We start from the raw sequence: 12,111 nt of genomic DNA on the forward strand, positions 1-12,111 counted from the left end.
ATTGGTGTAGGGTATCATATGGTCGGCCACGACCGACTATAATTTTTTACTTGTTATTTGTATATTTGAATTAAAGTAAATTCAATCAATTTAAAAATATTCAACAGTTTACCGCGATACGATTTCAAGAAAATCCTTGTGTTTATGATAAAAATTCAGTTCCTAATCGAATAATTAAGGTACAAATCAATTTGATATTCAATTCTCAAATGTTCATTTCTGACAAAGTTTTGATTATTTTCAGTTTCCAAACAAAACTAAAAAGTTTAAAAAAGGATTTACTAGAACATAAATTAAATGCTATCGTTTAATTTTATATGTAGTTTTATTAAATGAATTTTTATTCTTGTTATATTGATATTTGTGTTTTATTTTTTGTTGTTTTGTTTTTTCATTTATTTGTTTTACTAATTTCTTATAAGCTTATTATAAATAGAAGAAATCTTGCTAATTTAAATTAATCATTTTTCATGAAAAATTATGAAAGTATTTTTTTTTTATTAATTTGTTTTAAAGACCTTTAATTTAAATTCAAAAATACAATTTTAGAAAGATAGTTTAATAAAACCACAATAAAATGCACTATTATCTAGTGGATTTTCAAATAATTTAAATTAAAATAAATTAATAAAACGATAAGCGAAGGCCTTTAAATATTTTTGAAATGATGATTTAAAGGAAACGACGGAATGGTTTTGTTGTTGTTAATTGTTTCACAATGTTTTTTTTAAGACTTCTTTAGGGTCTTTTTGGTTACACGAAGAAATTATAATTTAAAAATAATTAAAAACCTAAATCAATTAAATTAGAGACACCAAACAAATACATACAAATTACATATAATAGTTTTGCTTATATGTTGTAATCAGTAGTAAGTATTTTAAGCAAATCTTGTTTTTATCCGGTAACAACTAATGAAAGGCTTAAACTGATACTCTTACTACTGGGAAAAGCAACACTTTGTATAACAAAACAAGCTTTTAGACAAAAAGTTGGCCATTTAGTGAGGATGTTGGTTGGTTTATAAAACTTTTTCCGCTTTTTATTCACTCTTTTCGATGTTTTGTGGGTTGTTTGTGTTGTTTTGTATGTTCGCTCTTCTATTCATTTGACATGATGATCCACAGTTTTGTTTTGTTTAAGTTTTAAATACCACAGTCTTTGAATAATTATAATTTTTTAAATTTGTTTTTTTTTTTTTTCGTAAATTCTATTTAAAGATCTGTACGTGGTGTGTGCTCTTCTGTGGGTGTGGGGGTTTCTTCCGACACTTGTTCTTCACCTGTTTTCTCTGTTGCAGGCATCTCGACTTGTTCCTCTTCTTTTTGAACATTTTCACTGCCAGAACCTGATTCTGGTGCCTCTTCTTCTTTGTTTTTAACTTCTTCTTCTTCGGCTCCCTCTACCTTTTCCTTCTTCTTTTTGTCTTTTTTAGCTGGCTTAGTTTTGGGCTTCCAAATTTTTATCTTGTTGACCAAATATTTCACTTCACGATCTAGTAGGCCCATTTTGTCGGTGATATGTTTGACAGTCAATCTTACCTCTTCGTAACGCTTGAGTTTATTCTGGGCTTCTGTCTCCGCTTTCTTCCATTCTACCGTTTCAGAGATAACCTTTGAAAGGCTATCAATTTCGACTTGGGTGAATACATCCTTTTCGGGATTTGTGTCCTTAGTTAGATTTTTGGCAGTATCAAAGAATTTTTGGGCGCCTTCAATCATGCCATCCAAAGCCTTCAAAGCTTCAGGTCTCTCCTCATGTTCCCAATGACGAGACATAAATACATTAGTTAATTTCTTCAAGTCATCCAACTTCTTTTCGTAAATATCAGGAGTGGGATTTTCAATGTCTTCATACAACCATTCAGAAATTTCCGAGCATTGAGCCAATATCTTATCTTTTTCGGCTTCAGTCAAGCAGTTGGCATATTCATCTTCTTGCAATTTTTGTTGCATATCAATGATGTGAGTTTCTAGGGCATTGAATGAGGATTCCAAACGATTTCTGGTATGTTCGGCCTTGTTGATGGCATCTAATTTCTTCATAGACTTTTCATATGATTTTCCCGAAATGGGAGCTGAGAATTGCAAAGTAATGGTATGATCTACCGGTTCTTTAACAGCAACAATTTTAATAGTTTCATTCTTCTTGGCAGCTTCCTTCTGTTCTTCAGCTTTAGCACCGTCAGTTTCTTTCTTTTCAGTGTCCTTTGCAGATTCCTTGGTTTTATCTTCCTCCTTTGCTTCTTCGCCTTCTTGGGTTGAGCCACTGCCTTCTTGTTTCTCTTCCTTCTTTTCTTCTGTGTCCTTGGAGAAAAGTTTGCTTATGGTGCTGCCTAATTTAGCTAAAGTGCCTTCATCCTCTTCCTCAGTTTCAATCTTTTGTTTATCATACACATACTCAACGGAAGTACAACGGAATATACCAGAATCATCTAAAGCAAAGAATGCTTTAATACCCTTTGAATCAACCGATTCATTCTTGGTGGTTTCCAAAAGCTCCTTAATGTTTTGCAATTCCACACGGGAGATGTTCAAGCCACCAATGTATGACTGTTCCTCGGCTGTCAAATGATTCAAATCACCATAGTGAACATAGAAATCAAAATCTTCGGTGTGTTTGTTAAAGGTTATCACTTTCTTTTGAGGATAGGCATTCATTAAACCGAACAATACACGTTTGACTTGTCTGACTTCGGCTCCCTCACCAGGATCACGGTTAAAGCTGACTTGAATGGGCAACACTACAGCGTCTTTAACGATGAATTTCTTGACCTTGAAACCAGTGGCCAAATCTGCTGCCTTGTAAACAGCACCAATAGCAGCAGCTTCATCAGCATTAATATTTTTACCCAAATCTTGTTTAATGTACTGTTTAATAGTCTCCTGTACTTTGGGAACACGAGTGCCGCCACCAAACATAATCACCTGAGAAACAACATCTAATGTTAAACCAGAATTGGCCAAGGCTTGTTCCAATGGCTTAATCACTCTAGGCCATAAGTCAGAACAGATTTCCTCCAGTTTCTCACGTGTCACTTGCAATTTGAAATCATGATCCTCCAAAAGATTTTCAATTTGTGCAAAATGATCATTGTTGGCCGATAAAACATTCTTCAAACGACCGGCTTCCTTAAACAATTTGGCCAAGGCTTTAGGTGACTTGGTCACATCGGTGGTAGTCTTTTTCATGGCATTAAATTCAGCCGCCAAATAATCTCTCAATCTTAATTGGATTTCCAAACCGCCCAAAGTACGGTCATAACCGACACCTAATACCTGCACTACTGGATGGGTTTCTTTGGTATGTTTATCCTTGACCATTTGATAGCTAACCAAAGCACTGGAAGTGTGACTGGCACCCATATCATAGAATATGTAATACTGGCTAGTCTCATTAATACCCGAAGGATGGAAAACACCATAATTGAGAGCCACAGCAGCGTAGTCATTGATCAATTGTAGAACTTTCAAATTAGCCAATTGGGCTGCAGTTAGCATAGCTTCACGTTCCGCCTGTCCAAAGTAACCGGGAACCGTTAAGACAGCTTCGGTAATCACTTGATTAGTAGCTTCTTGGGCGAATTCCTTAGCCTTAACCAGAATTTGTGCAATCAATTCTTCAACAGTGAATTGTTCGGTATCACTCTTTTTGAAAATAACCGTATTACGTTCAGGATCACCAATGATGTCATAGTAGGGAAAACGTTTTCTGGAAATAAGCGAAATAAATAGAAAATATATTAAAATGTGTGTGTGTGACAATCTTATCAATAGTTTTGCTGTATTATTTGTTATTAAAAATACTTTTGATTTGATTTATCTCCGCCTCTGTTGAATGAATATTTTTAATAACTTTAAATCTTATCATTATTAAATGTTTATTTTAAATGCATAATTGTATAAATACTGTTTTTGAGTATACGAAAGTTTTTTGTAATCAATTTCATTTTAAATTTTAAATATTTTAAAGAAATTTATTTATCCTTATTCATCTAAAGAAAGTATTCAATTTCCAAACATTCCCATTTAAATCTATTCCTAAAAGAATGATCATTTAAATCATATACATATAATAATTGTATGAAAATCTAAAGAATTGGACTGCTGATTTATTTCCTAGAGATTTTTTTTAATCATTTTACATTTGAATATTTTGAATAATTATAAATATAATTTATTCTTTCTAAGATCAGACTGGAATCTAAATTCTATAATTTGTAAATCTCTTAATCTTCCGTATTAATCAAATAACTTCAATTTCAGATCAAAATGATTAAGGGGTATTCCTTAAAAGTTTCAATTTTGTCCGATAGATGGGTCATATTATTTGAATCTTTTTTTTTTTAATTCATTGAAATTTGAAACTGTTTTATATTATTCATAAACTAGTTTATGTGAGAATAAATCATCTATTATTGCGCAACTTTTATTTGCATAAATTAAAATAAAACCTTGTAAAAAATCTCTAAATTTTTAATTTCGTTTAAATGTTAATTTAAATAAATAAATAAAATAATTTTAATTTTTCTATTTCTAATTTCCCGCCTAAAATTTCTCATGGAAATTAGAAAATTCAAAAGTATTTACAAATTTTAAAGAATTTTTTTTTAAACTGAAGTAAAATTGTCCCACTAACAATTTTATCTAAACTAAACGCAACTAAACGTTAACTATAACAAAAACGAATAAAATTAATTTCTTAATTTCTTTAACTTTTTTTATTAATTTTGTAAAAATATGTATGTATTATTCGAATCAAATAGATTTAAATATTAATCTATTAAATTCTAAAACGCCCACTACTGTCATGTCAATAAAATAACTAAAGTAAGGAATACCTTAATGTATATGGAAACAAGCTTATGGAAAATTATATCAAAGACATTAAACCACGAACAGTAGTTTAATGTCTTTCATCCCCGAAAAATTATTTACTAAAATCTAACCATATTTTTCCTTAAACTAAAAGAAAAACAACAATTCACACTGAATACAAAACACAAATTGTTGTACACGTAAGCGTCGCAAAATAGATAAAATCAATTAAACATTCACTTTTATAATATTAACACCCCGAACAGACGAATAAAACACTCACCTATACAAATCAACAATGGGATTATCGATGGTTTTACCCAATAGATCCAATAAATAACTGTAAGCTGCTTTAGGTTCTTTAATACCCACAGTAACAGCATCTTCACCAAAGGTTCTGGCACCATCGCGGAATGCTAACGTAACTGGAGTCTTGCGTTTCGATTCACGATTCAAGGCAATTTCCATGGGCACCCCAGGTGAAACAATACCAACTTTCATCCATTCGGAGCCCAAGTCTACGGACATAACAGCTGCCGACTGAACGCCACGTAGTTGAGAGGCAGTCATTATGAAAAGGCAGGCTATTGTGGCCACAGACCACCATGACGTGGTCTTTTGTGTCACCATTATTGTAGTAAAGTTAATTAACTTAAAAACTGCAAATAATAATAAAGTTTAGGTTTATTTCATTGTCACTACCATTAAGGAAATTAAATTCAATCAATTTCTTTTACTATTTTAGGTTAATTTGCCGGACAGGAAAACTTTCTCTTTTCATGTTTTTCAGTTGATTTCCCTGGTTATATCAATAAAACCTACCTTTATTTCAACAGATCAATTAAAATTATAACTGTTTTTAATTAAATAAATGCAAAATTGTATATTTATACGTGTTTGTTTAATATTTCTAGAATTTTGTGCAGCTGAAAATTGTGCCGTGCCAACAACTCAATCAACTGACGTGTTCCTTTGTACCTTTTTTCGTTATCTGTTATTTAGTGACATTCGTACAGCTGTGCAAAAATACATCACTACGTTTTTGTTTACAGTTTTCTTCTTTTTCCCTTTCATTTAGTTTGACTATTCACATTAAAATGACATCTTACCGAATGTACTCTTTAATAAGTATTTTATAGTTCATTAAGGGCCAATCTTTAGGTGAAAGATTAGCGATTAAATTAAAATTAATCCTCGAAAGATGTTTTTGGGTACTCAATTAGTTAATTTTGTTTGCAAGTTTAAGCGCCCAATGGAGTTGGTTTAAACTTAAGCTCGAAATGCAAAAGTGTAAACAGCTGATGCAAAAAAATTAATACAATTTTTATAAATATAAACATTAAAATATTCTATTTATTGATTATTATAAATTATTGAAACTTCAAAATACATTTTTTTTTGTTTTTAATTTAAGTTTTCATTAATTTTCATATTAAATTAACAATTGTCTTCTTCTTTTTTATAAAATATGCATTGTTTTGATAACAAACAGTGACGTTTTCTGTTGTTTTGTATGGCAACACTGCGAAGTTTAATCTTGTACTCAAAAACATCAAAGGGGATTAACGTAAGATTAAATTTATTTTTAGATTAACTAATCTGATTATTAATAGGCGTTTGATTACCATCTCAAAAATCCGCTCTAATTGGTTTGATAAGTAATGAAATATGTACCTTGTGAAAAGTTAACTAAATTTGTTAATTGCTCCAGATTAGGGATTAAAAAAAAATATTTTCTCTTTCGTAAGACAAATTTTCTCGAATAAGTAATAAATTAATTTCTGAAAGAGGCTTTATGTATATGGGGGTCTAGTGACAAATATGGACCTATTCCTATAGACATTTTGGGATGGATTTATGTTCACATAACATTTATTTTTGCTGAATTTTATCGCGATGTTATTGTTATAGATGAATAGTGGATATTCAAGAAATTTTCTGAAGGGGGCTACGTTCAAATGAGGCCCAATCGTTTCGAACTTGAACATAATTTATTTCATTATAAAGGCCTCAGCTTCTGCTTTCTAAATCCCTTGAAAAACTTAAAATCGGTTGAGATTCAACTAAGTTAATGACATTAAGTGCTTAAAGATATGAAAAACCATTTTTTTATCCGTATCTCAAGATTTTGGAGGTGTTTAGGAAATTTCAAAAAGAGATTCTTGTTCTACTCGGAACCACCTTTCAGAAAAATAGTATCACTTCCCAGGCATTTATTTTTGTCGCATAGTGTTATAATTGTACTAATTGGTCATCTTTAAACCAAATAGTTATTAGTTAAATTTAAACGATTTTTCCGACTTTACGATTTTTTTTACTTTTCGTCTTTTTTTAATCGTTTACATCGGGAAAAATTATGAATCAAAATTTAAAAAAACTCCGAAAAAATAAAGCATTTTCACAAAAACTATACAATATACATATATCCAAAAAAAAATCATCACACATTAGTTTCTCTACGAAAACTTTTTTCCTGTTGAAAATTTCATATACCTCCCATACAAATGTCCAAATACCCGGAAAATGAGTTTATTGTTAATAACTTCCATTAGAATGACGATATCTCTACAAAATTTTACAAACTAAATATTTATGTCAATGGAATTCATACAGAGAAAACATTTTCTGGATCGGTCCATAAATGCTCTTAACTCCCATACAAGGTCCCCGAAAATCACTTAAACTCACATAACTTATTACTAAATTAAGAAATCCTTTCAAATTTTGGCGAAAATATTTCTTTTATATACAGAAATGTTACTGTAAATTTTTTTCCGATCCGTCCATAATTGGTTGTAGCTCTAATACAAGGTCCCCTTCTAAAAAACAGTTTAACGCACATAACTCATTACCGATCCGATAATGATATTCATACAAAATTTGGTGCAAATATTACTGTTGTACACAGAAATTTGTATTTATACATTTTTTTACGTTCGATCCATATTTTGTCATAGCTTTTATATAAGGTCCCCTCCCGAAAATTACTTAAAAGAAAATTTCTCGTTAGCAAATAACAATATTGATATAGAATTGGCACAAATATTGTTTTTATGTACAGAAATTTTACCGCAATTTTTTAAGATCGTCATATTTCCCATACAAGGTACCCTTCCGAAAATCACTTAATAGCACATTACTCCTTATCAAATAATGATATTGGTACAAAATTTGGCACGAATATTGCTTTTATTTATTTATATACAGAAATTATTCTGTAAAATTAGTTTAAAATTTTTTTACGATCGGTCGAGAGTATAGTTCAGATCTATCCAATACAAGGTTTCCTTCTGAAAATCACTTAAAAGCACATTACTTATTATCAAACAACGATATAGATACACAATTTGGCAGAAATGTAATGAAAATTTTTTTAAGTTCGGTTAAGAATTGTTCAAAGCTCCCTAACAAGGTCTCTTTCCGAAAATCACTTTAACCGCGTATAATTAATTGCATTATTTTTAGTAAAATTAATTAAATAATAAATAGTAAATCTTTCATACAAAGCATATTTTAAGGCGCTATAAAATATTAATGTAATGTTCAATAAATCTTGCAATTATAATAGATTTAAAATATTTAAATCTTTTGTTTTTTCTATTAGAAAATATGAGATAACAAATATTTGATAAATTAAATGGGTAAAAGTATTTGGTAGAGGGTATTTAAGATTCGCTTGGCCGAATATATCACCCTAACTTGTTCGTTCTAGTCGGAAAAACTTGTATATTTTCGTAAAAATATAATTGTTACAAATTTGTTTTGAAAATAAATTACAAATAAATAATTATTTATTATAATAAAAGTTTTCGCAATACCCAAGTGCAAGTTTCACAAAAACTCACATTTTACGAATACAAATAGTATACAAGGTGATTATAATGTTTCGGTGTAAATGAACGTGTTTTTTGTTGTTTTTTTTTTAAGAATAAAGTAATTGTTTAAATCGTGGTGTTACTTTTTGTGGTCCAGACAAAAAAATAAAACACCAACAATTTAAACTAAACGAAATTGTTGATAATGCACATGAATTTATGTCTCAATATTTGTGTGTTTGTTGTAAAAAAGGCTAAAAATATTCATATTTAAAAATCAACAGCTGTTGTTGGTTAAAATACCGAAAAGTACGTGTATTTACTCGTGTGTTACACTTGTTCGTAATATGCCCAGTGTACTCCCATACATTTGCACATGTTTTAAAGTAATTACAGTACGAAGGCAATCGAAAAAAGTCTTTTGAAATTTATGATTTTAAGAATCGGCCTAATATGTACAAATGTTTTCTAAAACTGTATATTATTAGTCACTATAAATGTATGTCATAAATATGCACCTACACATATAAAATTCTGGAAAAAATATTTAAAGTCATAATATCCCAGAAACCTAAAAAGAATTTAGAATCAAAATTTTCTAATTAGCAATTGAAAGATTATCCTTGTTTACAAGGATGAACATAACCTCTTGTCTAAATTAGATACATTTTTATTATGCTAAACGTCAAACGTCATGATAAAAAAATTCAGCAGGTTCAGACGACATTTATTAGCGTTGAGCATCGTTATGACAAATTTGTTAACAGGAGTTTAGACAACATTGTCTTCATAATAAACGTCATTTTAATGTAAAATTTGTATAGACATTTTTTACGGAATTAAAATTGACTTTTAACATATGTAAGTTTTAGTGAAATTATCGTTAATTTACAAAATATGCATTTATTTTTATTTTCCTTAAAATTATCTGTGATTTATAGTGATAAAAGCATCATTTTGTTTCCCCTATGTATTGACATAAATAATGTTTTGCCGATGTTTTGTTAACACGGGATAAAAGACTAGATGTGCCCCAGTAGAAGAATTGGTTTCGACTTTTTTAGAATTTTATCGGCCTGTATTATTACCCGATCGGGAAAAAGTTTCGCTATTAGTGATGTACACAACTTTTTAAATCTTTTCCCGATATGAATTGATTTTCGGAAGTAGACCTTATATGGACAATTACCGGAAGTAAATTTTTTATTGGACATATTAAAATTTTAAAGCGTTTGTAATAATTTTCTACCAAGTTAATACCTGGTCAAAAGAGAAGACTTGAAGAATATTTTGAAATAGCTGCTAGGTTTCTGAAAAACTAATCAATAATGAGAAAAAAGTAATATCAGGTGATTTTTAGAATTTAGATCATATCTCCGTTATTTATGGGCTGATTTTAAATAGCGATATTCTTGAAGATGATAGTAGATTCAGATCTCGCAGGTATCTGGAGATCTTCTGAAAACCGATTTCAATATATATACGGCTAAATAAATTTCGGAAAATTATTTTGTAGAATTTTGGCTTTTTGTTTTCAAATGACTTATCACATTGGTCTCGCATGAAGATACATACATACGTATGTTTGGAGAGTGTTTTGCAGGACATTCACATTTTGGGGATACAATTCCTACTTACCTTATCAAACTCAAATAATTACAAAATATTCGCACAAACAGACTCGTTTATAGAGAATAGTGTGTTATGATTATGTATGTAAGTATGTATGTACACATATCCCTTAGTTAGTCAGACTGAATGTAAACGCAAGTCACAAGTGAGGAGAAGTAATAACGTATGTTAGCAGCAGACAAAATTCAAGGGTTAATAAAGGTTTTTAACCTGTTTCATGGTAGTAAATATAACAAAAACCAAATATAAAAAAACAACAAAAAGTATGACTGTATTTTACACATTTTATTTATTTAATTGAAACAAACAAACAATTGACAATGTAACAAAGTAAAAATATGTACATACATATTTATTACCTACATACATACAAGCATACCACTGTATGTATGTATGTATATTTGCATTTATTTTGACAAAAATAAATATTTTTATTAATGATATTGTTTCTGTTGTAATTTCGACTTGGAAACTTGTTAATATAAAGTTTACTACTAAATTACTTACCCTTCCTGTCGATCGGTTATTGACATTTGTATGTCAAATTTTTATACAATTCAATTGCGTTGCATACAAATAAGATGAATAAGAAAGAATAAAACTCCTAAAACAGTCGTGTGCAAAATGTGTCAAGACAAACTTCATGTTAAAATATCATTTGAATTAATTTATAACAAATTGTGTATTAACACATGGCGTATATTGTACATATTTCGAAATAAACAATTTTACAAAATTTATCTGTAGATTTTCTACATAGTACAAACATAGATATCGTCAACTAAAACGCAAACGGCCCTATCTAACAACTTTAAAATATTACAGGAAAAACAAAAAACTACTTAAATTGAAAATTTAGTTTCTATTAGCGCGATTTAATTTTATTAAATAAACAATTTGTTATGACAATGGCGCATTTAAAATTGGATAAATTGGACTTTTTACCTACATATAATAATTAAATGTTTTTGTAGATAGGGCCTCTTGTTTTTTATACCCTTCACTTTCGTGAGAAGGGTATATATAAAAGTTTGTCATTCTGTTTGTAATTTCTATAATATAATTTTCCGACCCTATAAAGTATATATATTTTGGATCCTTATAGATAGCGGAGTCGATTTAGCCAAGTCCGTCTGTGTGTGTATGTTTCAGTTTTCAGAAGGCCTCAGATATCTGCGAGATCCGAATTTTCAATAATTCTATTAGAAATACGATCGAATAGAACGCTATTTAAAATCAGCCCAATCGGTCCATAAATAACGAAGATATGAGTAAAAATCCGAGACCACCTCTGAAAATTTCATCAAAAATTTACTTTTTTCGTGCATGCTTATACAAAAAATAAACAAACAAAAACAACACACAGTATCAAACTGTAAATTTTTTTGTTATTGTGATTTCTTGTTTATAAACACAAAGCAAAGAATGAACATTACGTTACGTTACGTTGTTATTGGCTAGAAACAAAGAATAATGCTAGAAATATGAAATTAAGTATGTAGCCTGGATTAAGCGAGAACACATTAAAGTGGACTTTTTGGTACTGTTTCGTTTTAAAAAAGGTACTTTTTGAATTTTCTATAATATTGAACCTAATAACATGAAATTAAGTATGTAGAGGCCGGATTAGGCGAGAACACATAAAAGGGGACTTTTTGAAACTTTTTCGTTCTACAAAAGGTACTTTTTGAAATTTCTATAATATTGAACCTATAAACATGAAATTAAGTATGTAGAGTCTGGATTAAGTGAGAACCCATAAAAGGGGACTTTTTGGTACCTTACCGTTTTGCAATTTGTATTTTTTGTAATAAAATTCATACTGACTGTTTTTTAACACACCATGG

General features: G+C 29.7%; 1 protein-coding gene across 1 annotated transcript; it reads right to left on the bottom strand.

Moving 5' to 3' along the window:
- Positions 1 to 360: 360 nt before the first annotated feature.
- LOC119616490 (hypoxia up-regulated protein 1) lies at positions 361 to 5,848 on the bottom strand. Its single transcript, XM_037972853.1, has 3 exons — positions 5,640 to 5,848; positions 5,101 to 5,476; positions 361 to 3,711 (listed from the first exon to the last, which is right to left on the bottom strand). Exons 2-3 carry the CDS (start codon positions 5,445 to 5,447, stop codon positions 1,215 to 1,217), a joined length of 2,844 nt encoding a protein of 947 aa, XP_037828781.1. The 5' UTR covers positions 5,448 to 5,476; positions 5,640 to 5,848; the 3' UTR covers positions 361 to 1,214.
- Between the last annotated feature and the right edge of the window lie 6,263 nt (positions 5,849 to 12,111).

Source organism: Lucilia sericata, unplaced genomic scaffold, assembly GCF_015586225.1.
Source record: "Lucilia sericata isolate MDLA Ls3-8-SP2 unplaced genomic scaffold, ASM1558622v1 Contig000003F_arrow, whole genome shotgun sequence".
Classification (NCBI taxonomy): Eukaryota; Metazoa; Arthropoda; class Insecta; order Diptera; family Calliphoridae; genus Lucilia; species Lucilia sericata.

Coding starts and splice junctions, on each gene's coding strand:
- LOC119616490 (XM_037972853.1), bottom strand. CDS start 5,447: ATGGTGACACAAAAGACCACGTCATGGTGGTCTGTGGCCACAATAGCC. Junction 3,712..5,100: donor CCCATTGTTGATTTGTATAG/GTGAGTGTTTTA, acceptor GCTTATTTCCAG/AAAACGTTTTCCCTACTATG.